This window comes from Cryptococcus neoformans, chromosome 1, assembly GCF_000149245.1.
Source record: "Cryptococcus neoformans var. grubii H99 chromosome 1, complete sequence".
Lineage (NCBI taxonomy): Eukaryota > Fungi > Basidiomycota > Tremellomycetes > Tremellales > Cryptococcaceae > Cryptococcus > Cryptococcus neoformans.
Window position 1 is genome coordinate 1657973 of NC_026745.1, and position 23403 is coordinate 1681375.

General features: G+C 50.5%; 7 protein-coding genes and 1 non-coding gene; 5 read left to right on the forward strand and 3 right to left on the reverse strand.

Moving 5' to 3' along the window:
* Positions 1–57, forward strand: part of CNAG_00640 (small subunit ribosomal protein S4-A) — a 1543-nt gene extending 1486 nt beyond the window's left edge. Inside the window, exon 5 of the mRNA XM_012191463.1 lies at positions 1–57. This exon is cut by the window's left edge and continues 405 nt beyond it. The gene's annotated coding sequence lies outside the window, so the exon portion shown is untranslated.
* A 146-nt stretch (positions 58–203) lies between these two features.
* CNAG_00641 (transcription elongation factor SPT5) lies at positions 204–4457 on the reverse strand. XM_012191464.1 has 12 exons: positions 4257–4457; positions 4181–4202; positions 4105–4115; positions 3882–4050; positions 3723–3833; positions 3437–3672; positions 2108–3385; positions 1672–2054; positions 1481–1616; positions 1356–1430; positions 751–1306; positions 204–693 (listed from the first exon to the last, which is right to left on the reverse strand). The coding sequence occupies exons 1-12, from the start codon at positions 4338–4340 to the stop codon at positions 299–301; spliced, it is 3456 nt and encodes a 1151-aa protein (XP_012046854.1). The 5' UTR covers positions 4341–4457; the 3' UTR covers positions 204–298.
* A 592-nt stretch (positions 4458–5049) lies between these two features.
* On the forward strand, positions 5050–5991 carry CNAG_07958 (hypothetical protein). Of its 2 annotated transcripts, none has more exons than XM_012191702.1 (4): positions 5050–5180; positions 5252–5418; positions 5470–5560; positions 5671–5991. In XM_012191702.1, exons 1-2 carry the CDS (start codon positions 5078–5080, stop codon positions 5407–5409), a joined length of 261 nt encoding a protein of 86 aa, XP_012047092.1. In that variant the 5' UTR covers positions 5050–5077; the 3' UTR covers positions 5410–5418; positions 5470–5560; positions 5671–5991. The 2 variants fall into 2 exon arrangements, with proteins under 2 accessions (XP_012047092.1, XP_012047091.1); XM_012191701.1 differs by having other exon boundaries at positions 5252–5397.
* A 155-nt stretch (positions 5992–6146) lies between these two features.
* On the forward strand, positions 6147–17763 carry CNAG_00642 (hypothetical protein; the record flags this gene model as incomplete). XM_012190988.1 has 22 exons in its annotated part: positions 6147–6570; positions 6619–7730; positions 7787–7955; positions 8001–8110; positions 8163–10222; positions 10280–10556; positions 10614–11956; positions 12005–12089; positions 12145–12210; positions 12258–13164; positions 13236–13856; positions 13914–14062; positions 14103–14974; positions 15022–16262; positions 16314–16459; positions 16505–16685; positions 16735–16931; positions 16980–17044; positions 17100–17144; positions 17195–17258; positions 17311–17475; positions 17524–17763. The coding sequence occupies 22 exons, from the start codon at positions 6147–6149 to the stop codon at positions 17545–17547; spliced, it is 10323 nt and encodes a 3440-aa protein (XP_012046378.1). The 3' UTR covers positions 17548–17763.
* CNAG_12086 lies at positions 17046–17694 on the reverse strand. The gene is made up of 3 exons (XR_001045373.1): positions 17636–17694; positions 17184–17574; positions 17046–17137 (listed from the first exon to the last, which is right to left on the reverse strand). It is a non-coding gene; the product is annotated as a hypothetical RNA (non-coding RNA).
* Positions 17764–17847: 84 nt separating the features above from the next.
* On the forward strand, positions 17848–20906 carry CNAG_00643 (hypothetical protein). XM_012191465.1 has 5 exons: positions 17848–17965; positions 18014–18647; positions 18696–18746; positions 18799–18907; positions 18963–20906. Exons 1-5 carry the CDS (start codon positions 17892–17894, stop codon positions 20798–20800), a joined length of 2706 nt encoding a protein of 901 aa, XP_012046855.1. The 5' UTR covers positions 17848–17891; the 3' UTR covers positions 20801–20906.
* CNAG_00644 (sphingolipid delta-4 desaturase) lies at positions 20598–22861 on the reverse strand. XM_012191466.1 has 3 exons: positions 22262–22861; positions 21478–22197; positions 20598–21413 (listed from the first exon to the last, which is right to left on the reverse strand). The coding sequence occupies exons 1-3, from the start codon at positions 22511–22513 to the stop codon at positions 21090–21092; spliced, it is 1296 nt and encodes a 431-aa protein (XP_012046856.1). The 5' UTR covers positions 22514–22861; the 3' UTR covers positions 20598–21089.
* The window catches only part of CNAG_00645 (2,5-diamino-6-(ribosylamino)-4(3H)-pyrimidinone 5'-phosphate reductase), a 2188-nt gene continuing 1035 nt past the window's right edge, over positions 22251–23403 (forward strand). Inside the window, exon 1 of the mRNA XM_012190989.1 lies at positions 22251–22808. Within this exon, the coding sequence (XP_012046379.1) occupies positions 22642–22808 (167 nt within the window). The 5' untranslated portion in view covers positions 22251–22641. The remainder of the gene's footprint in view (positions 22809–23403) is intronic.

The window sequence follows — 23403 nt, forward strand, 5'->3', positions numbered from 1 at the left end:
GAAAACTTAATTATCTTGCATACCCAATACGAAATGCAGTACATACATGTACTGTCGCGACACTTGTTCCCAATCGTGCACGGCCGAACTTCTGGACAGAGAATTCCGATAATCCTGTAGGCCCAACAATGAATTCTCATCTTGCTATCCGACCCAAAACTTCCCTTACTATTCCTTTCAATTGTCATCTTTTTCACTGACATGATTTTATCATTAATTCATATACTATTGGGAGAAAGATTTTCATTCCCATCAATATTGGAACTGCATGCAGATTTCACGAACACAACTGATAACCCTACACTTTCCAAATCCTACACAAGTCTGCGCCATCGACGACCAAAGGAGCCATATCACCCCCTTCCAGCTCCATCATCCAAGACCCTCCGTTCTCATATTGAGTTGTCCGTTGTTGACCCTTTTGTTCTGGCCCACCACCAATGACAACCACAACTTGTCCTTGACTGTCTGCCTTGGCTGGACGGAGATATTCTGCAGGTATCTCTTCTACAACTGAAGAGTCATCCAAGAGTATCGCCCGTACGCTCTCGCCAATGATGTCATTGTAGCCAAACCGTTTCCCATCAAAGAATCCTCGCTTGAAATGCAAAGGGTTACGAGAACCGGGACGATAGGAAGGGCCGATTTCCACAATAACGTTTCTGAAGTCGAGAGCCCAATCCCAAGGTAGACCTAAGTAACCACGTGAGCAAAGTGTATTATTAACATGACTAGAGTATGCAAACCTACCCCGCTGCTGCAGAGCAGAAGCGCCGTAGCTTTGAACTCCATATGGTGTCGGAGCTCCAAACGGTGTGGGCGCAATACCACCGCCCGGTCCAGGTGTAGGGGCTGAAAGAGAAGGCATACCGGGAGTCGGTGCAATATAGGGAGTGGGTGCACCATAAGGTGTTGGAGCTGTGTAAGCGTTTCCCGGGGCAGCAGGTGTCGGTGCTCCATTACCGGCTGGCGTTGGTTCACTGTACGGGGCGCTGTAAGGCGCGGGGGGAGGAGGCATAGCGCTGGGCCTGGAACCACTTGCCTCTGGTCGACCGTAAGTTCCATATGCCGGCGTTCGACCACCAGAAGGACCAGGAGGACCCATGGCATATGCGTTGGGGGTCTTGCCACCTTGGATGCCGTATGCCGGGGTTTTGCCTCCGGATGCCATACCGTATGCTGGTGTCTTACCTCCAGAAGCTCCCCATGCAGGAGTCTTCCCACCAGAGGCGTAGGCCGCTGACGGTGTCTTGCCCCCAACGCCTGTCGCATACGGGTTGGGCGTTTTGCCGTTTTGTACTCCAGCCTGCCATTGGGTCAACCACAACTCATTTCATGGCGTTTTCAACACTCACAGCGTATGGGTTAGGTGTCTGTCCAAAGCGAACAGCTGGTGTTCTTCCGCCCATCAAAGCCGGAGTTTGTCCGCCCTATCGGAAAAATCAGCCCGTATTTGGGATAAGAAGAAAATTATATTTACCATCGAGGGATGCATGGCTGTGGCACCGCCGTACGGATTGATATCGTATTGGCCAGCATTTGGACGAGTGCCATAGCCACCAGCCGCAGAAGCTATTCCAGCCGTTTCCAAAGGGAACGTCGCACCAGTTTTTTGGCTGTAAACCATTAGCCTGGAGGACACCAGAAGGCATAGCAACAAGTGACACATACTCTTTTCTCTTGAGCGAAGCGAGGTTGACTGAGAGGGTCTTATTGTTGTGTTTTAGCTCGACTCTTGCGTTTTCACCTTGTACATCCTTGATGACACCAATCAATCCCTTACTCGTCCCCTTTGTTACAACCACAAGGGTGTTAATGAGTCTGTTTCTGTTGAGATTTGCCGTGGGAGCTGGCATAAGACTTGCACCGCCATAAGGAAGCTGCTGATTAAGTGCTGGATTTATTTTGGTGAGGTCATTAACAGCTGATTTGGGAGTAACAGATATAAGAGAGTTGGCACGAGCAACGAAAACACCGAAGTTATCTGTGTATTCGCGGTTATAGAGAAACACAAAGATGGAACGGAAGATGTTGATGACTTCTCCTTGTCGCATCTGCAGATAATGGTTCAACTCAAATAATTGCCCATTCGTAATAAAAATCTCACCTCTCCATCAGTTTCCTTCATGTTGTCACCAACTTTCATGTCATTCCCTTGCGAATCCGTGGCGACAGCAAAACGCTTGTTGTCCCTTCTTATTGAGACCTGCTCAGGTGAAACACTCTTCGCAGCACCGTTTTGATCCAAGATCCTCAGCAACCCTCCTTCCACCTTGGTCACTAATCCAGCTGTTGTTGAATCCAACATCACCATGTCATGAACGTCATATAAACCTTTCGTAGCCGTGAGGTTGGTGGTGTCGGCGGCTTTTCGAAGATCTTTAGAAAAAACTTTGATTTCTTGTTCGCCCAGGTCAGACATCAAAGTCACAATGTCTCCCTTGACCTCCACCACCATACCCGACGCATCTGTATGCTTTCCTCCCAGCACCTTGACATGCTCACCGACGTCGAAGCGTTTCCGAACACTTCGCGCAGGAACCTCAACAGTCTGGCCATGGACCTCTCCACCCTCAGCCTTGATAGCAATGACGTCGGGAGACACGGCTTCTACGATACCGTACAGCCCTGTTTGTTCGCCTTCATAAACTTCAATCTTGTCACCAGGGAAAAGGAGAGATGTGGAAAGGTTCTTGTTGGCGTCCGCGATAGCGGAAAGATCGAATTTGGCTGTGGAGTCATCGTCACCGGTGAAACGTGAGATCTCTTCAAGGGTAGGGTTAACGTCCTCCGTCGCAACTGCAGGGATCTTGACATCCTTGATACAGAACCCGTCGACATATTCATCGTTGTCGAACAGATAACTGCCTTGAGCGCCTTGACGCACACTTTGTCGTCCATAGATCTTTCGTACATCGTCATACGCAAAAAGACGAGCTGGTGGGCGAACGCCACCGGGTTTCCCAATGGCAATGCGTTCCTTTCTCTTCTCTCGAGGCGTGAGATCAATGCGAGGAATAAACTTTATACCAACGACACCGCTCGTGATCTGATCAACATCCACCACCTGCGCCAAGTCACCCGCGTGTTTGCCCCTCTTCATCCTTACCCACATCCCCGGCGTGAGATTGACATCTTTCTTCTTCATCTTGAGCAAAGGGGCCATCTCCTCAATGGGAACGAGGTTAACGCCCTTAGACATGAATATGCCGACAATGCCGTTAACAGCGGCGCTCACAGAGGCGGACTGACGGGCTTCGATGAAGATCATGCCGGGGATGGAATCACGGCAGAAGACGGAGATGACGTCGATGGGGTTCGCAGAGTATTGTTGTGCAAAAACCTTTCGGAAGATTGAAGCACAAATAGCGTGTTCGCGGCCGGACTAAATGCCAGATATAAGGAGTGAATTGCAGTTCATTTGAGAAAAACTAACCTTGACGACTACCTTCCACAGGCTTGGATCATTGACACCAGGCATAAGCAGCCTTTGCGGGACTGCGTCACTGTCGCCGTTATACCTCGCCGCGCCGGCGTGTCTCTCCTTCAATCTCTGTACAATATCATGCACATCCTCCTCTTCGTTACGTCCAAAGACACGATTAAGTCGGCGATGTTGATGATCATCCCGAGCCCCAACATCCTCAGGCGCCTCATCAATGAATTCGGCGACTGGATGCAATATGAGCAACGATCTTTGTGGTCTATGAAAATAAGCCTACCGTCTCCGTAATCGTTGTCTTCATCTTCTTCCTCATCCTCGTCGTCTACCTCGGCTTCGACATCCAAGAACCTAAACCTTTTCTGCTTTCTGCGTCGTTTTGCACGTCGCTCTAACAAGATCTTTAGCCCATATACTCGCCAGATCGTTCAGCACTAACCTCCATCGTCGTCTTCATCTTCATCATCTTCATCATCATCATCGTCCTCATCATCGTCCTCGTCATCTTCACCTTCGTCTGCCCCTTCCGCTTGACCGTTGCCTCCCTCTTCATCATCCTCTTCCTTCGCATCTTTCTCTTCATCCTGATTATTTACGACCTGAGTATCCTACAACGGACAGTGAGCGCAAGATCGATGGAAATTAAAAGTGAATGAACCAACATCATCCTCTTCTACTCATCAATCAATAGATTCAAAATCAGCGAGATGATAAAGCTTTTATTGAATAAATCCCTACCGTCAGGATCCATTACTCTTGCCTAGATTCACATCAGCTTGCCGCACATACATTCTGTCTTGATATTCCTACTCACCCTCTTTCTCCCGGCTAACCTTGTTTCCTCCTGCTCTTGTACAGGTGACTCGGGCGGCGAACTTTTTACTTCGATGTCAGACATATCACTAGCGCGCCTGTTGATGAAGGTTATGTTATTATATTACGATATCGAGGCAAAGACACTGGGTGAATTCAACCTTGATATCGCATGTCCTCGCCGAACAGTCGGTGGAAGATGGAGGGGATACCTTGGAGAAAAACAATAAAATAGAAAATAGAAATTGCTCTTGTCAGACGCGACTGGCTTCTGGGCACGTTGCGTGGTCACTACGTATTACTCGACGTCAGTTGTAATCCATTCACCCCCTTAAGTAACTGAATGGAGTAGGCACTGACATCTAATCCATTGCTAGGAATAGATACGCACCATCTTTTCGGCGTCTTTAGCAGCTCAGGGGGAAGATAAAGTGCATTTCCAAGGTCGTGCTCCGGTACAAACCGCCGGAGCAATCAGTACGTACTAATAAGGGAAGGCAAGTCGGGTATTATAGGTCACGCTGGAAGGGAATATGGAGGGCTGCATACCCTTTAGACCCTTGACATTAATACCTGCTACGCCGTGGCCATATGTTAGACCTTCATTATGCATTACGACCCCCAATTTTTTGATAATTCGCTGGTCCTAATAACAAGCCTCTACCTTCGTTGTATTACGTAAAGTTTAGGTCTCGATTGGTTACTCACCACTCGCTACTATTACTTCGTTTTTCCAGTCGAGTTACTTAAATATGGATAGTTTCTTTGTCATCAAACTACAATATATACATATGATGGCATAGTGCTCCCATCGTAAGCAGTATGTTACATACAACAAATCGGATATTTGCCCGAGGAGGAGATAATACTCTTTACTTCCCAGCTAAACTATATATGGTACGTACTAACAACAGTTATTGGCAAGGTACGTATGAGATTTGTGGCAGACTTATTACAGTGGACAACAGATCCTGATTAGGAACGTGACACAAAAAGGTCTTCCCTATTCTTGCACAGTGCCTGGACATGATATAGAGTATAAATTATTTATTCTTGGTCGTCCACAAAAGGGATATTGGCCTTTTGTCCGTTGTGCGCGCATTCATCACGTACATTGTTATTGCAGAGCAGGTCAGCGAACGGTGAGTGATTAGATGAGTGCGGTAAGATACAAAGAACACACAGTTGTGGTGTATTACTAACAACCATGTAAGGTCGATATGATAGGCGGTATGCATTCAGAAGGAAAGACCGCGTCCGCATCATAAGGACAAACGCGTCTATCTGTGTATTAGGGGATGAATAGTATGTGTGTTATAAAGACGGATGATGGATGACAGTCTGTCGTTTGTCGCCTGTGGTTGCGTGGAGCGGAGATGAGTCACAAATCGAATTGATGCTGATGACGGTTGGAGTCTAGTGTGCACGGACCCGAGGGCCCTATACGACGGTGAAGAGGGGAGTGTGTTGTACCCTCGTCCACGGTGTTGGGTGGTGGGCTCCGGATCCTGCTTGTTGTGTGAGCTGGAGGCCGGAGCTTGTAGGGAGAAGGGTGGGATTGGAGGGGACAGAAGAGGACAGTCCCAGATGGATGCGGATGCAGACGCGGATCACCCAACGGAACAACCATCACTGCCCAGCCATTCACCCGCACATTCGTCGCCCAGTGCTGAAACGGCACAACACCTTTCACACAAAATGGGCCCATGCCCGCCAGAAAAGGAAAAACAGCCCGCTGTCGACATGAATTAGTATACAAGTATCTTACTCCTAACATCTCGCTCTGACATCCCTTCCTCATAGTATCTTGTACTGACTATAGCAGCCTGTCATTGACCCCACGACCCATAGGACATGTCTTTGTAGCCCATTCTCGACCTCATCTCACGACATGTCCGATCCACCTCTGTCCCCAGCACCCCAGCGCTGGCGCGGTTCGCCCGATTCCCCGCATCCCGACTTCGCAACTTTACTGTCGACATTCGAAACGACATCGACAGCTGATGATTCCAAGAGTTCAGCGTCAGCTTGGGCCACTCCCAGGACCGCAAACTCGAAACGATCATTTAACAATGAACAAGAGGATGAAACAGCAGAGGTTGAGTACAGGACTGCCTCCGAACAGGCAGAAGCAGAACCTGATATGCCAGATATAAGGACAACTTCGCCTTCTCCGCAAAGGCCTATCGATTCGAAGTGGTTTGAGGGACCTCTTAGTCCTCTGCTTCCCCCTAACCGGACTCAGGTCTTTGGTGACAATGCGTCTTCCATAGCGGGTAAAGCGGCGGTGTCCCGAGCGCAAGGATCCAGCTCTCGTGAGTCATGCTCAGTGAGGTAGACGCTTCGGCTGATAATCGTGGTAGTACGGTGGGGACGCCGTGAAGCACCATATAGCTCTTCGATTTTCAGCAGTTCTGCCACCCCTACCAACCCTATCCACCCTGAGCACACCGGCCAATCGACTGCGACGATGGACGCCGCTTATGATGGTGTTCTCTCCCAGCTCGACGCTCTCGCCAATGCCAGTGCAGCTTTGGCCCCCCAGTCCGCCGCCCCTTCCTCTCAGATCAAAGGTATCTCTGATAATGGTGCGACCATTAATTCGCCGTTTGGTCAACCGATGCTTGGTCTGAGTCCAACCCTCCCAGAGACAGAACTGTTTGCTGGAGAACTTTCTCGTTTGTCAACCGTTAGTGAAAGGACAGAGCGAAGTTCAAACTCATCAGCTAGTCAGCTCAGCCCCTTGGTCCCTGGCGAATATCGCAGCCATACGCGCTCCGAATCTACAGCCGCAATTGCGAACAAGTATCCTCTTCCGCCAAGTCCATCCAAAGGAGCGTCTACCTCTGAGACACTGCAAGCGACGCCGAAGAAAGCTAGCGATCTTATCAGGATGTTCGAATCCAAATCCACACCAACAAAGAGACTGCCCCCGGTACCTCAACCGCATTTCGCCCTGTCTCCTTCGCACATTTTCCCCGACAGAACTGGTCCAGCTCCGCCTATACCTCCCAAGCCTAACACAGCATCCGTTTCTCTTCGAGAGGAACGACCAGTTGAGGCCAACCTCCAAGCATATACACCTGCGCCAACTCCACCACCCAGGATTTCATCGCCACTTTCCCAAGTACGGACTATGATTGCTTCTTGGCGCACTCGTTCTGGCTCGCCTTCGAAACCTGGAGCTACCCAAGGAGGGAATCTCCGTCTTCTAAGAAGCGGTGACAAGGACTGGAATGTCAGCATTAGGAGAAGAAAAAGACACGAACAGCAGCAGCAGCTTCGTGGACAGCAAATGCAAGAAGATCTCGCCTACATAGAGATTGGAGAGCAACTGACTGGTCCACATGATAAGGTGCAGTCTCAGATCGATATCTACGGGATCGATAGAGACCATGATCAAGCACCCACCAGGTCAAGCTCTTTGATGTCCGACTGTAAAGCGCCTTCGGAACCCAAACAATTTACGGGAGAGGTATGTCGTTCGTTCGAAGCGAATGAGCCATACCAACACTGATTTCTACGTCATAGCCTATTCGGACGGGGGCTTTGTATTATCTTAATGTTCACGACGAAGACCTGAGACCTGATTATGAATGGGTCAAAGCGGACGGTCGCTTATATAGTGGCGGGCTAGAGCTGACTTGGATCAGCCCCAAGGGAAGGGCAACCGTCACACTAGATTTGGAATTTTGCGATGGTAAGTTATCCTATCCCCTGCATGAAAATGCTCATGGACCTATAGAGGTGGCTTCGACCTATAGCCCCAACCATCCCATGGCTGGGGAAGACATCGGCGCTCTGGCAGCTAAAAGGCAAGATGCCTTGGCCGACAGCCTTTATCCATTCAAACTCGTGGGTCACATAATGATCTATCTCATCAAGCACTGACAACAAGATATGATAGGTCTACGACGACGGTGTCGAAAGGCTTGCTTGCGGCACAGCCAGAGATCGGGTGCGTTGGGTAAATGCTATTTGGACTGTTCTTGAACACACGCGAGCACCCATCGCCGACCGGTCCATGTCACTTAGGGCAAATCGCTCATCATCTGATCATGGCAGTGATGCCGACGGATCCGCCTCTACCCATTTTAGTGCAGAGGACTGTCAGCCTCATCCCTCTGCCCTTGGAAGCGTTAATCTTCCGCTGTATACCACCGATGACGCCGTAATCGAGACCTCAGGAGGTCTTCATGCCCCTATCGTACAAAAGGGTAGCCGGAAGCTCGCCGCTCAAGGACTGGAAAGAGTAAGAAGTCTAAGGAGAATTGCTAGTGAGGCAGACCTCAAAGAATGTGCCAATGATTTACCCTCCTCGGCTGGACGCTTGCCCGCTACTACGAATGACCTTAGTGAGATATCTCTATCAACAGGCAGCATCCTACCGCCTCCTTCTCAGGATGTGATCTTTGCGCGTGGCATCAAACCACCCGTAGATGAAGATGAAGCCAAGCCAACCTACCAGACCCCCAAGGAGGCCAACACGACAGCATCGCCCGCACCTGGCTTCCATTCTTTTAACACTGCGGCAGCCTATCGGGCTGCTCCACCTTTGGAATTTGGCCATACGGCTCGTCAGGCGACTTCTGCGTTCGGTCGCCTTGCGTACTCCTTGAAGTTTGAAGCCGCAAACGAGGAGATTCATAAATCCGGTTCCAGTACAGAGAAAATACTTCCACCATCTGGATTGAGTCACTCTGCACAATCGGAAACGTATATCCCCTCACTTCAAAACACGAACAAACTCTTTGGTAACTCCCATTCTGGGCAGACTGCTGTCGCGCCTTCGGCTCCTGTGCATACTGTTGAACAGTACAGCCGTATCAGCGACAAGTACCCCTTTGAAGCCTCTTCATTGCCTAGTATTCCTCAATTAGCTGAGACCCGTGCGTCGCCTAATGAGTGGACAGCTTGGACTGCCCAGGCGCCTCAAACTACAGTCGAGTGTATTGATGATCGTGGGGTGGGCTCTGTAACGACAACACAGTCATACAAGGATGCCGTGGGGAGTCTAAGCCATGAAAGCATGGGCGACTCACCGCACACTGCGCCTATCGACAAACGATCATCATCATCATCGACGCAGACACCCAGAATTGATTCCGTCCACTCTACTTCTAGGACCTCAAAGACCACCGACTCATCTTATCAAACAGCATCGCCCACGCTGCCTTCTCGAAATTCTCAGTATTTAACGGCCCTGGCCGGCTTTGCGAGCTCTAATTCTGCTAGCGAAAACGTGGCACATGCTCCGATCAGCCCTCAGAGATATCAACTTCATGATGCGCCTGTCCCAACATTTAAAGGGATGTACCCCAGGGCTTCTGATAATGTTTTTCAAGGGCACAGTCGAAGCTCGGGCATTGGACTGCAAACTCCCGCCTTACCTCTTGAACCGTCATCTGCATACGGCAGCGCAAACAAAAGCGATGGTCATTCTAGCTATTTTTCTCACCCACCTACTACTGGCTACCCTACCGCCACAAGCAAAGCCCCTTCCATGTCGTCAGCTGTAATCGCGTTAAGCTCCCCTTCACGCACCCCTCGGTCATCTGAATGGGTTAGCGCACCCTCTCACCCAATTTCTCACGACTCTCTCTCTGAAAAGGCATCCTCACGCGACACAGATCGTCTTAGTTCGCGTCGGGGATCGCGTGCATGGACGCAAATAAGCTATCCTGATTCAGACGATGATATGCTTGCCGATCTGGAGAGGCGTTCATCCACAGGTAGCTCAGTCTCGAGACCAAAAGTGAAAGATTACTATGCAACCGCCGCTCCTACGCTATCGAAGACTGAATGGACTGCCAACACTGTCGGCAATGGTGAGGCCTCATGGGAGAAAACCCCCTTGGGTACCGCGATTGAACATACATCCTATGACACCGCATGGGAGAGTGCTTACACCTCTGCCCCTTCATGGCAAGCGCGAAGCACCTACATGGCAACTGCAATTGGACCCACGTGAGTCACTCCCTTTTTGCCCCTTTGTCTTTCTAACTTATGATGGCTTTTATGAAGTTCATACCATATGGATGCCAGCCCCTATATTGCTTCAAGCCATACACTCTCTAGTAAAGCTGCGGCTCCAGTGTCCACAATAATGTCTGCCAAACCTATCAGTATCTCAACAGCATCTACAATACCCTCTGAAAGAATCCCAGTTCCTACTGTGCCGCAAGGGTCTCCTCCATCTCCATCTATTCCTCCATCAGATCCGACTTCATCATCATGGAGTTCCACAGAGTCAAGTACCACAGTTAAGGATATTCAGAACACAGACGTAAATAGACTTTTGGTATGTGACTAGGGTCAAAGAACTTATACCGCGTCGTGCTGATTCATTGTGTGGCAGAATTTCTTACAGGGACAAGAGCAGGCTAGACAAGGGCAGACGACAAGGGTTGGGAACCAGCTGGACAGGATTGAGCGAAAAGTCTATCAAATTGCCGAAAATCAGTCCGTTCTGGCTGCCCGTGACTCTCCTCCGCCCCTTCCTTCAAAGGACAGCGACGACGAGAGTACACCTCCTTCTTCCCCCACCTTCTCCTCTTCCTCCTCTTCCTCTACAGAAACGGCGCGTCCTGTTACTCCTCCTCCGCTCATAATACCAGAAGTGATTAATCAACAATTTGACGATTTACGGAATCTGCTTGGGACTCTTATCGGAAGGCAGGAGGATCTCCTCGGCCGTCAAGATATGATGGCAAGGGAGCTTGAAAGAAAAAGAAGCTTCGATGTCCAGCTACCTGATCGGGGAGCTGGTTTGGCTCGTTTAGAAGATCTTCTCAAACGGGTGCTTAATCGCGTGGGTGATAGTGATTTCGCCAGTGAATACAAGACGAGTTCTGAGGAGAAAAAAGACTATCTGGTTAGTCACTTGGAAACTCCTAAGACAGAGGGCACGGTCGAAGGTTCCATGTACGGTGGCGGAGGAAGTGTGTACTCTAGCGAGTTCAATGGCCCAGGTCGACGTGCGCCTGCGAATAGTATGAGCTCCAGATACGAACACCGTTACCTGGGATCTCTGGGCAATGTAACTGAATCACTCATTGAGGGTGAGATTCCATCTCCGGAGTTTGACGATGATTTTGCGCTCTCTGGTCTTCCACCTGATACGCCCCCTCAAGAGTTTGTCTCTCGCCAGCCTCAAGGACGGCCTAAATTCTCCAACACAGCTTTACGTCAACACCCTCAGATATCGACATCTACTCAGCCTACCCCCCAACCTGTTCCTGAGCATTCTATGGCCCAGGAATACCGTGAGCCAGAGTACAACGAAGAAGAATATGAGCCTGAAGCAGAACAACCCTTTACTGAATACGAGTCGTCGGTCCAGTCAGATCCGGAACCTATGCCCCATCCTGCCAAAGAAACAACCGCACAACAATCGCCTGACCAGCCCCCTGTTCCTTTCCGTACCGAAGAGAACCATCAAGATGACTATGGACCTTATCAAGATGAGACTTACCCTCGTGGACAAGCACGTCGGGCCCCCCCTCCTCAGCAGCTCAACCTTCCCACTCCAGTCAATTCTCCCCGTAATATGCCACCGTATCATGCCCAGCCTGGTCCCTCTATGCGCCCACCATTTCCTCCTGGTTTCGGTATTCCACCTCCAGGACCTGGTATGGCCGATATGTCAAGGCCATCACTTCCAAGGATTGCTGGCGTTCGAGACCCCATTTCTACCACTTAGTAAGGCCAAGACGAGTAAGTAAATGAGATGCTGACAGTTTCCTACAGTTTCCGACGCGGCTTTCCTCCTGGTCCCATGGCGCCCATGGGCGCCATGGGCATGTTTCCTGGGCCAATGGGCATTCCTGGCCCTGTGAGTACACATTATTGTTCCGCTTGAAGATTGAGAAACTGATGCCTATCACAAGGGTATGGGTCCTTTTATGCCTGGTCTTCGTCCGGGTTTGCCTGGTTACGGTGGTCCTATTGGTCCTGTGGGTGAATGCGGCTCCGATTAGGTTAAAATGCTGACTTATGATAGAATGTCAATCCTTCTCTTCGTCGTCCTGGATTCTTCCCTCCTGGTGTCACTAGCATCACTGGTGATTATGGTTTACCTGCTGCTGCCCATTACAGAAATGGAACTGTACCTGGAGGAGCCCCCATGGGTCCTCCTCCCCCTGTCATTTCTGGTAACACAACTACTGCGGATACCGGTCTTGGTAATACCACAACGGAGTCAACAGTCACCACGCCATCTGCTCTTACGGAAGAGATTGTTACTCCGGCTGCCTCGCTGACTCATATTCCGGAGCCTGTCCACGTTTCTGTCACTACGTCTCGACCAACACCTTCACACAATGCTTCCTTACAGAATCAGCCGACCGTGGCTCCTTCAATGGGACCAACTCTCTCGGCGATGGGTGTTGAACCAAATGATGGGTTCATGGGAGCTTTGGACAACGCACAAACGATTGCAGTTGCTCAAGGTGATCAGCAAAATGAAATGTCAAGATATCTTCATGGTATGAGCGACCAGATTGCCGACGGAACCCTCGCGACTCAAAACCGACTGGCAGACATCCTTGGTGATATCGCGGCTCTGCGTGAACAAATTAAGCCCAAGCATGTACACGCCCATGTTCTTCCTGACGGTACGGTAATGCTCGATAATGGCGATGTCATAGATGGCATCCGCGGCGTTCCGGCTCCTACTCCACCTGGTTTACCACCCCTTCCGCCCCCTCCGCCTTCGGCTACTCATGTAGAAGGCAGGATATTGTCTGACGGTACAGTTATGGTTGGTGGAAAGGTCGTTGACGGCATCAAGGGTGCTCCGTTGGCTCCCACTCCAATGACGCCCACTGCCGCCTTGGAAGAGGAGATTGTCAAAGAGGAAGTTAAAAACATTGAGCAGGATAGAAGATTGGCGGAGCTACAGGAAAAAAGTAAGTCTGCCCGTCCGTTTCTGTTATAACTGAGACAATCCGACTAATGCGAAATATTTATGATGTCTTAGTTGAGGAATTAATGGCGCGTACTGCCCCGAAAGAGACTGTGATCTACGAGGAAGAAGAAATTCTCTCTATCAAGGCTGACACGAGTTCTCCCCCGGCCAATCTATCATCTATGGGAACTCCTGCACGCAACATTGCACTTACTCCTTTAGTCACCCCTGCTCCCGCTCCTACTGCTCTAAAACCTTCTGCGTCTATATTATCTGACACCGTGCCGGCGCCTTCTGTTATGCCTGCTGTTACTCCAACTCACAATCCTACTGGTAATGGCTCCCGTGAGAGAACTGTAATACGAGAACGTGAAATCGTTCGTGAGGGTCCAGCTGGCAGACAAAAAGAAGTCATATTCGAGGAAGAAACCAGAGACTCTGGTGGGGTGCCTGTTGGAGCGGTCGCCGGAAGTATCAAGAATGCTGTGGCTGCGGATTCTGCTCGGCGTATGACTATGGCGGCGACTACGGCAGGTGGTAATGTGATTGCTTCTATTCCTGCCGGAGGGGCCTTTAGTTCTGTACCTTTTGGATCACACGATGGTCCAACCCAGCCTTCCACATTAGCACAGGGCAGTCTAGGGGGGATAGCACCGACTCTCTCCGCCGGAATAGCTGATCGTCCATATGCCGGTGAGTCAACACATTTGAATCGTGCCTATAGCTTCAAATTGATTTCTCTTCATACAGCCTCTCATATTTCCACACGCATCAATCCCAGGACAGGCAAACCGCTGACCATACCTCATGCTCTTTCTGCGCAATCCATATCCCCCATCCAGACGGAGCATGGTTTTGGGGATCGGCCTTCGCATCTCATCCGAGAAGAACATGAAGAAGTAAGTTACACTTAGTAGCGACTGTGCACTAATGACTCAGATCATCTCACGTCCGAACGTTAATGGGCCTCCTGTTATCACTCATAATACCTCCCGATCCTATACCCGACATCCTGCTGGTTCCATGCCTTCGGGCGATGGCTTTGGTGGTGAACCAAAAAGTGTAGCAGGCAGTGTAGCGCATCCCTCCGATCATGATCACTTGCCTGCTGATGCGTCCTTGTTTGCCTTTGCCGATCCAGCACGTTCAGTAGCTGGGGTAAACACTCTTCCTGCATTTTCCGAGAACACTCCTTCCATTGCCGCCCATACAAGAGGCCATTACTCTGATCACGAAAGCATCATGGCAAAACCTCAGCCATCAATTCCTCATCAAACTGCTATGCATGAGACTCGAACTGTCGCTCCCGGCCCGATCTCTGCCGATGATAGGGGCACGTCAGTCCAGCATACTTCACAGCCCTTGGCTCCTATGGACAACTCAGTTCCTTGTGGTGGCGCCCCATCTCGCGTCTCTGGAGGATTCCTTGCAAACTCTGCTGCAGGCCATAATCTTTCTCAAGTCGGTATGCGTACAGCTCCGTCGTCTGCGGCCGATAGCCTTCCGGTAGCCCATACCGCAAACAATGCCCCAAGGGGTAAGAAACTTGCTGATGCCTGGGATACCAACCACCCTAGACCTGGGAACCCTGCAGAATTGTCGAATTTGCCCATAACTGATACCGCTGCGAAGGACGATTCAACGCCCAATGGCGCACATGGTTCGCATTTCGACCCAATGAGGGCACCTCTGACGGAAGCAGATACTTCCGCTCCTACGGTTGGTACCGACAGCTCTAAGAAGAGTGGTGTCCACTGGGACCCGAGGATACCTACAAAAGAAGTGCCAGCACATCCAGGTCAAAATCTTGAGTGAGTACCGTCCTCTACTTCACATCATGTGCTAAACTTCAGTGTAGACAGCCTTCAGGTAATTCTCCACCTGCAACAGATCTTGCAAATGTGCCTTCAGGATCCAACGCAAACCCTTCCGTTGGCGATACTGGCGCTGCCGATAAGGCTCCTGCCTCCCTTGGAGATGCACGCGCTTCAAGCGCGCATGCCGCCCAACCTGGCCCAGATCATACATTGCGCCCACATAAGGCACACTCGTCTGGTATCCTTCGCAGACCCAAATCTAAGGAAAGCGTCAGACCTTCGGGTGACGCTAAACCAGTTGATCACCCCCCGACTATGGCGGAACTGGAACAAGAGGGCAGAGATATTACGGCGCATCCCGGTGGTCAGACAATTCATATACCCCCTCATCCCACTTTTGCTCCATCCAACAAGCCCAAAAACACCGTGCCATCTTTCGCAGAAGGTGACATGGCAGACTCTCAGATCGTTGCCAACAATGTTCCAGGCGAAAATGCCTCAACACCTCAAGCAACATCTCGAGCTCCTTCTGTACATTCTACAGTGACTCCACATAACTCTTTGCAGGCTTCCGCTCATCAACCCGCGGTTCTTGAAGAAGTATTACTTCCTGATGGAAGAACCGCTTACATCAAAAGTAATACCCCTTCTATGGCCGGCGCGCCCCCTGCTGTACCCCTGCCCTTTGGAATCGTATCCGCTAGGAGCGTTGCCCCGGCTTTCGATCATCCAGATTCTGTAAGCTTCCCGCCTCCGCCACCTGGTGCTCGCCCTCCTAGCTCCCTCAAAAGGGCTTCTTCTCCTAGCGCAAGTGATGAAGTTGACCATACAAACGCTTCAATCGCTCCTAAATCGCTTAATGGTAGAGCTGCAAACCGTGCACCAGCTGAGTCTGAACTAGGCAAGGGTCACTGCAGTGTTTGCTGTCCAAATGGAGCTCGTTTGCCTACAGGTATTCCTGTAGAATCTTGTGCTCATCAGAGTGGTGCCTTAGGGGAAGCTGTTCCTGGCACATCTAATAAATCTACAGCGCCCTCTGGACCACGCTCTCAAAAGTCCATCGGCAGACTTAGTAGGCCCCCATCCATTCATAGGATTCCGACGCCGGAAGGCTCTATTACTGGGGAAGAGGACGGATTACCTTTGGAGCAAGGGACGATTCTGGCTGATGGCTCTACACGACCTGGTCCTATGATGCTCTCTCATAAATTGACAAAGGGACGGAAAACGCCCAGTCTGACACCAGAGGAGGAAGCCATGGAGGACGCGAGGAAACTTGCAGGTTTGTCATCCATCATGTTCCGGAATTTTGCCAGTTACTGACTTTCTGTAGTGAAACAAAAGGCTGCGGCTGAACAAGCCGTTTCCGAGAAGACTGAGCGGGAGGCGAAAGCTACTGAAAAAGAGATCAAAATGCAATTGGCAGACGAAAGGCATCGACAGAATATGGAGGCTTTGGCCAACTTGCAAAAAATACTGGTAAGAGTCAATTCTAAGAAATGTCATTTCTTATGTTCGAAATAGGACGCCCTCGCAGCCGAACATCAAGCGGAGAAGGCAACGGAAGGCGAGAAATCTAAAGAACAGGAGAAACGAAGAGGGGACAAAGCAGCGAGAGACAAGAAGATAACTGAAGCCCTGGATAAGCTAGTTGCCGAGAGGGACGAAGCCAAGAAGAAGGCAGCGGCGGATGATAAGAAGCCTGGTGAGTAACAGAAACATTACAAAGTGTACGCCTTTGACCTTCCAAGCAGGAACTCAAGCTATTCTGGATGCTCTCAAGGCCTCTGGGGACGGGCAAGCAGCTTTCTTGAGAAAGCTTGCCACCGAGATCATGGAGCAGAGCTCCAATCAACATCAACTCACTCAACAAGCTGCTAAGGCATCTGCTCGAGAGCAAGTCGGCTTCAACTTAACCGGATACCTTGACGACTTCTCCAAAGCTCTTTCTGTCAGTATTGCTTCGTAGTAATAACTGTCGCGCTAATGTAGCCTTTAGGGCGAGGTCCGTGTCTTGCTTAAGGAAGTAGGAGATCTGCGAGAATCTAGGCGGGCGTTGTACATGTGAGTCTTCAGCGCCTTTATTGCTCTGCATGCTTTCCGACTTATGACCTTCAAGGGAGCTTGCCGAACTTCTTCTTATGAAGGGGCGTCAATCTGCAGGGTAAGTGTTTATGCTTGATGACGCTATGTATAGACTCACCGACTTTGCAGGGACCTGATGGCCATCTTGCCCTACCCTGTGAATCCGCCTAAAAACTCAGTAGCTGAGAAGAAGGTAAGAACGATTCCAAAGCTGCTTCTTTAAGCTAATGGGACTTGTGTTACAGGAGGAAAAGAAGCCCCCTGCGCAACCCACACCCCCCGCTGGAGTTCCCGCTTGGGCTGGTTGGGCACCCCCCTTGCCCCCTATCGCCGGTACCCGACCTCTTCCTCAACCTGGAGCCATTAACGCGAGTGGCAGTGCTGGAACAGCACCGCCCCCCCCGACTGGGGTAAGCGTAAGAGCGTTATAGAAAGATTGTCTGCTGACAAATGTTCAGGGCCGACCATTACCCCAAGTGTAAATAAAGATTTCGCTCAGCAGCTGATTTCTGTACAATAGAATTGTGAATCTTATTGTCATCTCTTTTTGCATATGCTTTTGCCACGCACTCTTTTAATTATTACACATATATTATTTTCTCTGCGTGTTTATTTAGATTTGGATCCATTTTTTTCCACGAATTTATGAAATGCATGTGCATATAGTCTGATAGTAAAATTATACGCGGAGATTGATGATAAGTAGTCACGTGACTCATTGTTACCTCTGAATTACTCTTACCACTGGTAGGAGGCAAATTTCTAGAAGCTGCTATTAGATTCAACAATTCAACCCTCTCCTGCAAACAGCAACTTTTCAAAGGCCATGTTGAGACCCAGCATAGCCAGAAAGGTGGCAAGGATCAGGCATGCCAGAATTGCCTGCCGAACTTTGCACACGTGAGTTTTTCCAACGCTCATTACTCCGGCCAGCTGATGTTTGAGCAGACTAGATACACATTTTCCTTCCTTCGATTCCTTGTCGGATAAGAATATCACGCAAAACTCATCTGAAAGCCGTTTTCCTCTTTATAGGCCTCAGCAGCATGCCCAAGAAATACCTCTAACTGCAGACACTCTGGCAGCTCTTCCCTCTGAACAAGCTCTCTCTCGACAACTCAAGCGTCGTGTCACTCAAAAAGCAATTGAAAATCTCCCGGAATTTACCGAGGATGAATTGAGGGATTTCTACGCAACTTTGGTCAAGTCCGGATCCAAGGACAATGGGGGGATATATCAAGCTCTGGAAGCACCTTCAGAGACAAAGAAAATTCCTATGCCAAAAAAAGAGAGGGAAGAGATCTTAACGGACATGGCCGGGAGGCTGGTTGGGGAGCGGGGGCTTGCCCTACTAAAGGATCCTGCACGATATGGTAAATCTTTGGAGCTTGTTGTAAATGGGAGCAAGTCTTCCGACGCTCCTTACGCCATTCTTGATATCTTGTCCCAAGCGGCCATATTAAGTGGTCCGAGTGAAACAAGCAAAGGGAAGGCAGTGGAAGGTCAACTGCCCCTTAGAAGTCTTGAGGTACCTTTGGGGTTGGTTACATCCAAAGAATGGGATGCTCTTTTCCAGGAATTCGTAAGCTTTTTATGGATCAAATATGATATACCTGCTCACTATTCGTAGATCCGGAAAGGAGATGCTGCAGCTGCCGAGTCTCTTTTGGACATTATGGATGTAAGTGACAGAGATATTTTCAGAGTAACCCAAGCTGACAATCATTCTTTAGGCCCATGGTGTCCCAGTCGGTATCGAACGTATTAACAGCGTCATACATGCCTATGCTCGTAAAGGACGTTCTGAAGATGTGGCTCGTTTAACCTTGGATGTCACTGCAAGTTAGTTGTATCCTTTCCGTTTCCATCTCTACTATAATCTTATAATGTGACATAGTGGGCGAAACTATCTCATCAGATCAGCAAGATGATTATATTCTGTCTATCCTCCGGCAAACACCATCTAATCCCGGTCCGGCGATTGCCCGCCTCCGTCAAGCTGAACTAGCTGGCACTCCTTTCCCCCAATCGTCCTATCAAGTCGTCATCTCACATCTCACTTCCCCATCTTCCATCGTCCAACCAAACTCTCACACTCGGGCAGTTGCATGGGATTTGTTTGCCCATATGCGTCTAACCGCACACCCTACTCCGACGCGCGAATTGTATACGACAATGATCAAGTCATGTGGTGAAGCGAGTCAGCCTGAACCCGAACGAGCGAGAGACCTGTGGATTGAAATGACAGAGCAAGAGAAAATCGAGCCTAGCACTGAAGCTTACAACGCGATCATCAGGTCTCTAGGAAGCACGAAGAAGGATTACCTCGAAGCATTTGACTTGCTTCGGCAGATGCTGGTCAAGCACAATGATGCGGTATTTGTCCCTTTTGAAGAAGAAGACGGTATCCCGAGGTTCAGCGAGTATGTCCCAACGTTAAAAACCTTTGCGTCGGTGCTAGAAGGGACGAAAAGGGCAGGAGACGTGAATCGAGCGAGATGGGTGTTATCAGAGGTCATTAAACTGTCAAGAGCGGGCCAGGCCCTGAATGTGCCAAAGTGGAAGGAGGGGCCTAGTGGAGATTTGATGGCGGCTGTGTTCATGACTTATGCAGCTTGGAATCCAGTTCTGCGCAAGAGAGAGGTCAAGATGAGGAAAGCTTCGGAAACGCCATATGGAGAAGCCTCCGAAACGATGGTGGCCGAGAAGGAGGAGCATAGGCTTCCGAAGGGTGAAGAGTTCCTCAACGTGGATCTTCTACAAGATGTGGTTGAGCCGCCGTCTGCCGGCTCTTCGTCAATTGACTATACTCTTGAAGAACCGCCTGTCAATGATTTCTTCACCCCTCTGTCAAGCGCTGACGCGATCCGCGAGTGTACAAGTCTTTTCCACCGCGTCCTCTCCGATATCCAATCTTCTTCCTCTACCTCTGATTTCCTACCCTTTCGCCACGTATATATTACGCCAAAGCTCATCAATTCGTATATCTCTGTCTACAACGCTCATGGCCCGTCCCTATCATCTGTGAAAGGTGTGTACGATACCGTGTGGGAAGAAGCATCGAGCGTCAGTGGTCGTTCTGTCAGACCCAACGCCTGGACTTTTATCCCTCTGCTCGAAAAATGTGCTTCAGGATCTCGAGGGGGTATATATCCTGCCGACCGATCCCTAGCTCTCTCCTGGGGACGTGCCTTGTGGTCATCATACCTCGCATTCTTCAAATCCGCTTCTTCTGAACTCGCATCCGTCCCATCTTCTGAACACCTCACTATCCAGCGTCGCAAGTACCTCCTCGGTTTAGGTGACAGGCAGATTGAAAGGATCTGGAAGGCTGTTATCAAACTCGAGGCTTTACATGGCGACGTTGATGAAGCAATGAAGTTGCTTGAGGAATTCCACGCCACGTATAAGCCCGATGCTATCACACAACTGTACGCACCGTTGCCAGAAGTGGGCCTGCAGTTGAAGATGTTTACACCGGCCATGACGCCCGAGGCAGATGTACCTCCTCTCTTGTTGTTTGATGATATCAAGCCTCTGCATCAGCGGTTGGTGAGGGAAGGGAGGGCCAGGGATATCAAAAAGGTCAAGTGGATAGCGGCTGGTTACGAAAAGTCTTTGAAGACGAGGAAGGGATGGAGGATGAAGGGTGTGGGACAAAAGAGAGAAAAGTCGAGGGCAAAGGATTTAGAACGACTTGTCGCCCAGCAAGGCGAGATGGAGAGGCTCGAGTAAAAGGGGGCGAAAAACAAAGCTGAATAACCTAGCCTATATATATACCCTGCACAAGATAACCTTGTAAAAAAGGAAAATGCAACAAAAACAAACTGCTCATTATACGCAAACGTGGTACATACAGTACATCATGTCTTCTCCATACCTCTAATGGTATCAAGAATTTAAAGTAAAAAAAATGAATGATAGAGGGAAGACGTGTGTATATAAAAGTCCATCATCCCTCGAAGAACCAGCCAACAACGATAGTTAGTAGTGATTGATCGACCAGCGATCATCTGTCGTTTCCTCATGCCTTTTTCTTCTTTATCTGCTCGTCCCGATCGCTGGCATAACCCCTTTCCTCCTCTTCTTCCATACCATCTTCGCCTTTGCCCGAGACATGACGTGAGCCGTCGACCCAGATGGACTCATGAAGCCTGTCACCCTTTCCCTCGCGTTTTGCACGACACCACATACCAACGCTGGGATCGGTGATAAATTTCCAAGTGACATAAGGCCATGAAGCATGAGAAGGAAGAGGGTCGTAGAATTCATGAGCAATTCGATGGAGTTCGGGTAGACGGGTCCATGGGACGGAAGGGAAATCATGGTGTTCGTTATGGTATCCGACCTGCGTGTGTTTTATGTGTAAGCGCCACAAGTGGATTACGATACTCGTGAGCATATCAACGTACATTGTAACACAGGATATTGAGCCACCCATAGTAGCTGGTAGTCTCCTGCGACAATCCCTTGATCAAGTCATTACCTTTCAAGTTTTCTCCGACGGGCAAATGGCCTTCCATCAAGTAATGCTCAGCGATGAAATGGGCGGCGCATGGGTGGAGTGAGCCGGCGAAAAAGGAGGAGAGGACGAGGTAGAGCCAAGGGCGGATTCCGAAGAAATGGTACCAGAGGAGGTGGAAGCCAATGACACTGACGAGGTTGTAAAAGTGCCACCTGGTAAAGGTCTGGGCACGAATAAAACCTGGACGAATAGCGTAGAACAAGAGCTGGAATGTGGCGAAAAAGGTTTTACCAGCGACATTGTTGAGCACCAAAGCCTCGAATCGGCTTGGGAGATCGGTATCAATACCGTCTTCACCCAAAAATTTGTGATGCTCAATGTGGTAACCCTTGAATGCCATGGCATAAGGGATACCTATTGAGAGGTTGGCAATGATGGCGAGGCACTTGTTGGCCTTGATAGATTTCAATGCGAGGTTGTGGGTGATTTCGTGGATGGCGAGAAAGATGTTTTGGTTGGCTGTGCCTCCGACGACGTAGGCGGTAAGGAGCACGGGGAGGGAGAGGGTATGATGCGACTTGAGATAGAGAGAGAGCGACAGCTGGAGGCCGAGGACGGCAAAGACAAGAGGGAGTGTGGCGCGAGTAGGACCCATGAGCTTCCGGACCTGTTTTTGACGGGGAAAGGATTAGCTACGGACTGTCTTGTAGCTGGCTGCGGGGATGGCTTACCTCTGGGTGAGCTTTCAGTATAGCGATACGCCTGGACCTATGGGGTTCTTCTGTAGTCATCCAGAGGAAGTCTGGGTACGGGTCGACGAAAGGCTCTTCTTTGTTGGTCTCTTCGGACAAGTCGTGTTCCCTGTCTGAGGGGTCGGCGGAGCTGAGGACGGGGGAGGGGGACGAGGAGGGGAGGGAGGGCGGAGTGTGGCGGGAGCGGGGGGCCGCGTGCGGGGGGACCTCTGGGAAGACGACGGGGTCCATTGTGGGCGGGGAGGGGAGCGAGAGGCGGAGAAGAGATGAAGAAAGGTGAGATTGGATAAAAGATTCGGTGGATAATTTCGCGTCTCTTTGCGTGTTCTCTCCACTCTGCTCGAGTCTCGCACGCAGCGATGGCGCCGCCCAGCTTTGTGCAGGAGCATGTCCCGTCGCACGCTGCGCTGCTCGCCCGGCCGCACGTCACCCTCACCTGGGCCCAGTCCCTCGACAGCAAAATCGCGGGCCTCGGCGGGAAACGGGTCGTCCTCAGCGGCCCCGAAAGCATGCTCATGACACACCAGTCAGTCCTCCCGCCGCGCTCTCTCCAGCCCCGTGATTCCCCCCCCCCCTCCCCTCTCTTCTATTCCCACCCGTCCCCCCCTCCTCCTACGCCCCCCGCCTATCTCCCTCCCACCCCCCTCCTCTCCGTTCCTCTCACCCCCCCCCCTCCCTCTCTTTCTCCTCTCCCCTCTTATTCCCCTTCATCTATACCTCCCCCCCTTCCCCAGTTTTCTCACCTCCTCCCGACACACCCTTCCTACACCTCTCTCCCTCCGAATCCCTTCCCCCTCCGTTTCTCTTTCCCCTTTTCGCTCCCCGGCGTCCGTCACCGCGTCCCCCCGCACCGACCTTTTCTACTCAATCTTCTACCTACTCCCTCGCCGCTCACCGGCCCGCGCCCTTGCCCATTGATTCTCCGCTCTCCTACCACTATCTCATGTCCGTCCGCTCTTTCCGCTCTTCCCCCCCCGCCCCCCTCTCTTCTATGCTGTTTCATCACCCATCCCCGCCCTTATTACCCTGTCCGCTCCCCTACCCGCCTTCCTCCCCTGCCCATCTACCGCTAGACTCCCCTACTCCTCCCCTCCTCTCACTGCCGTCTCCCGGCCCCCGCT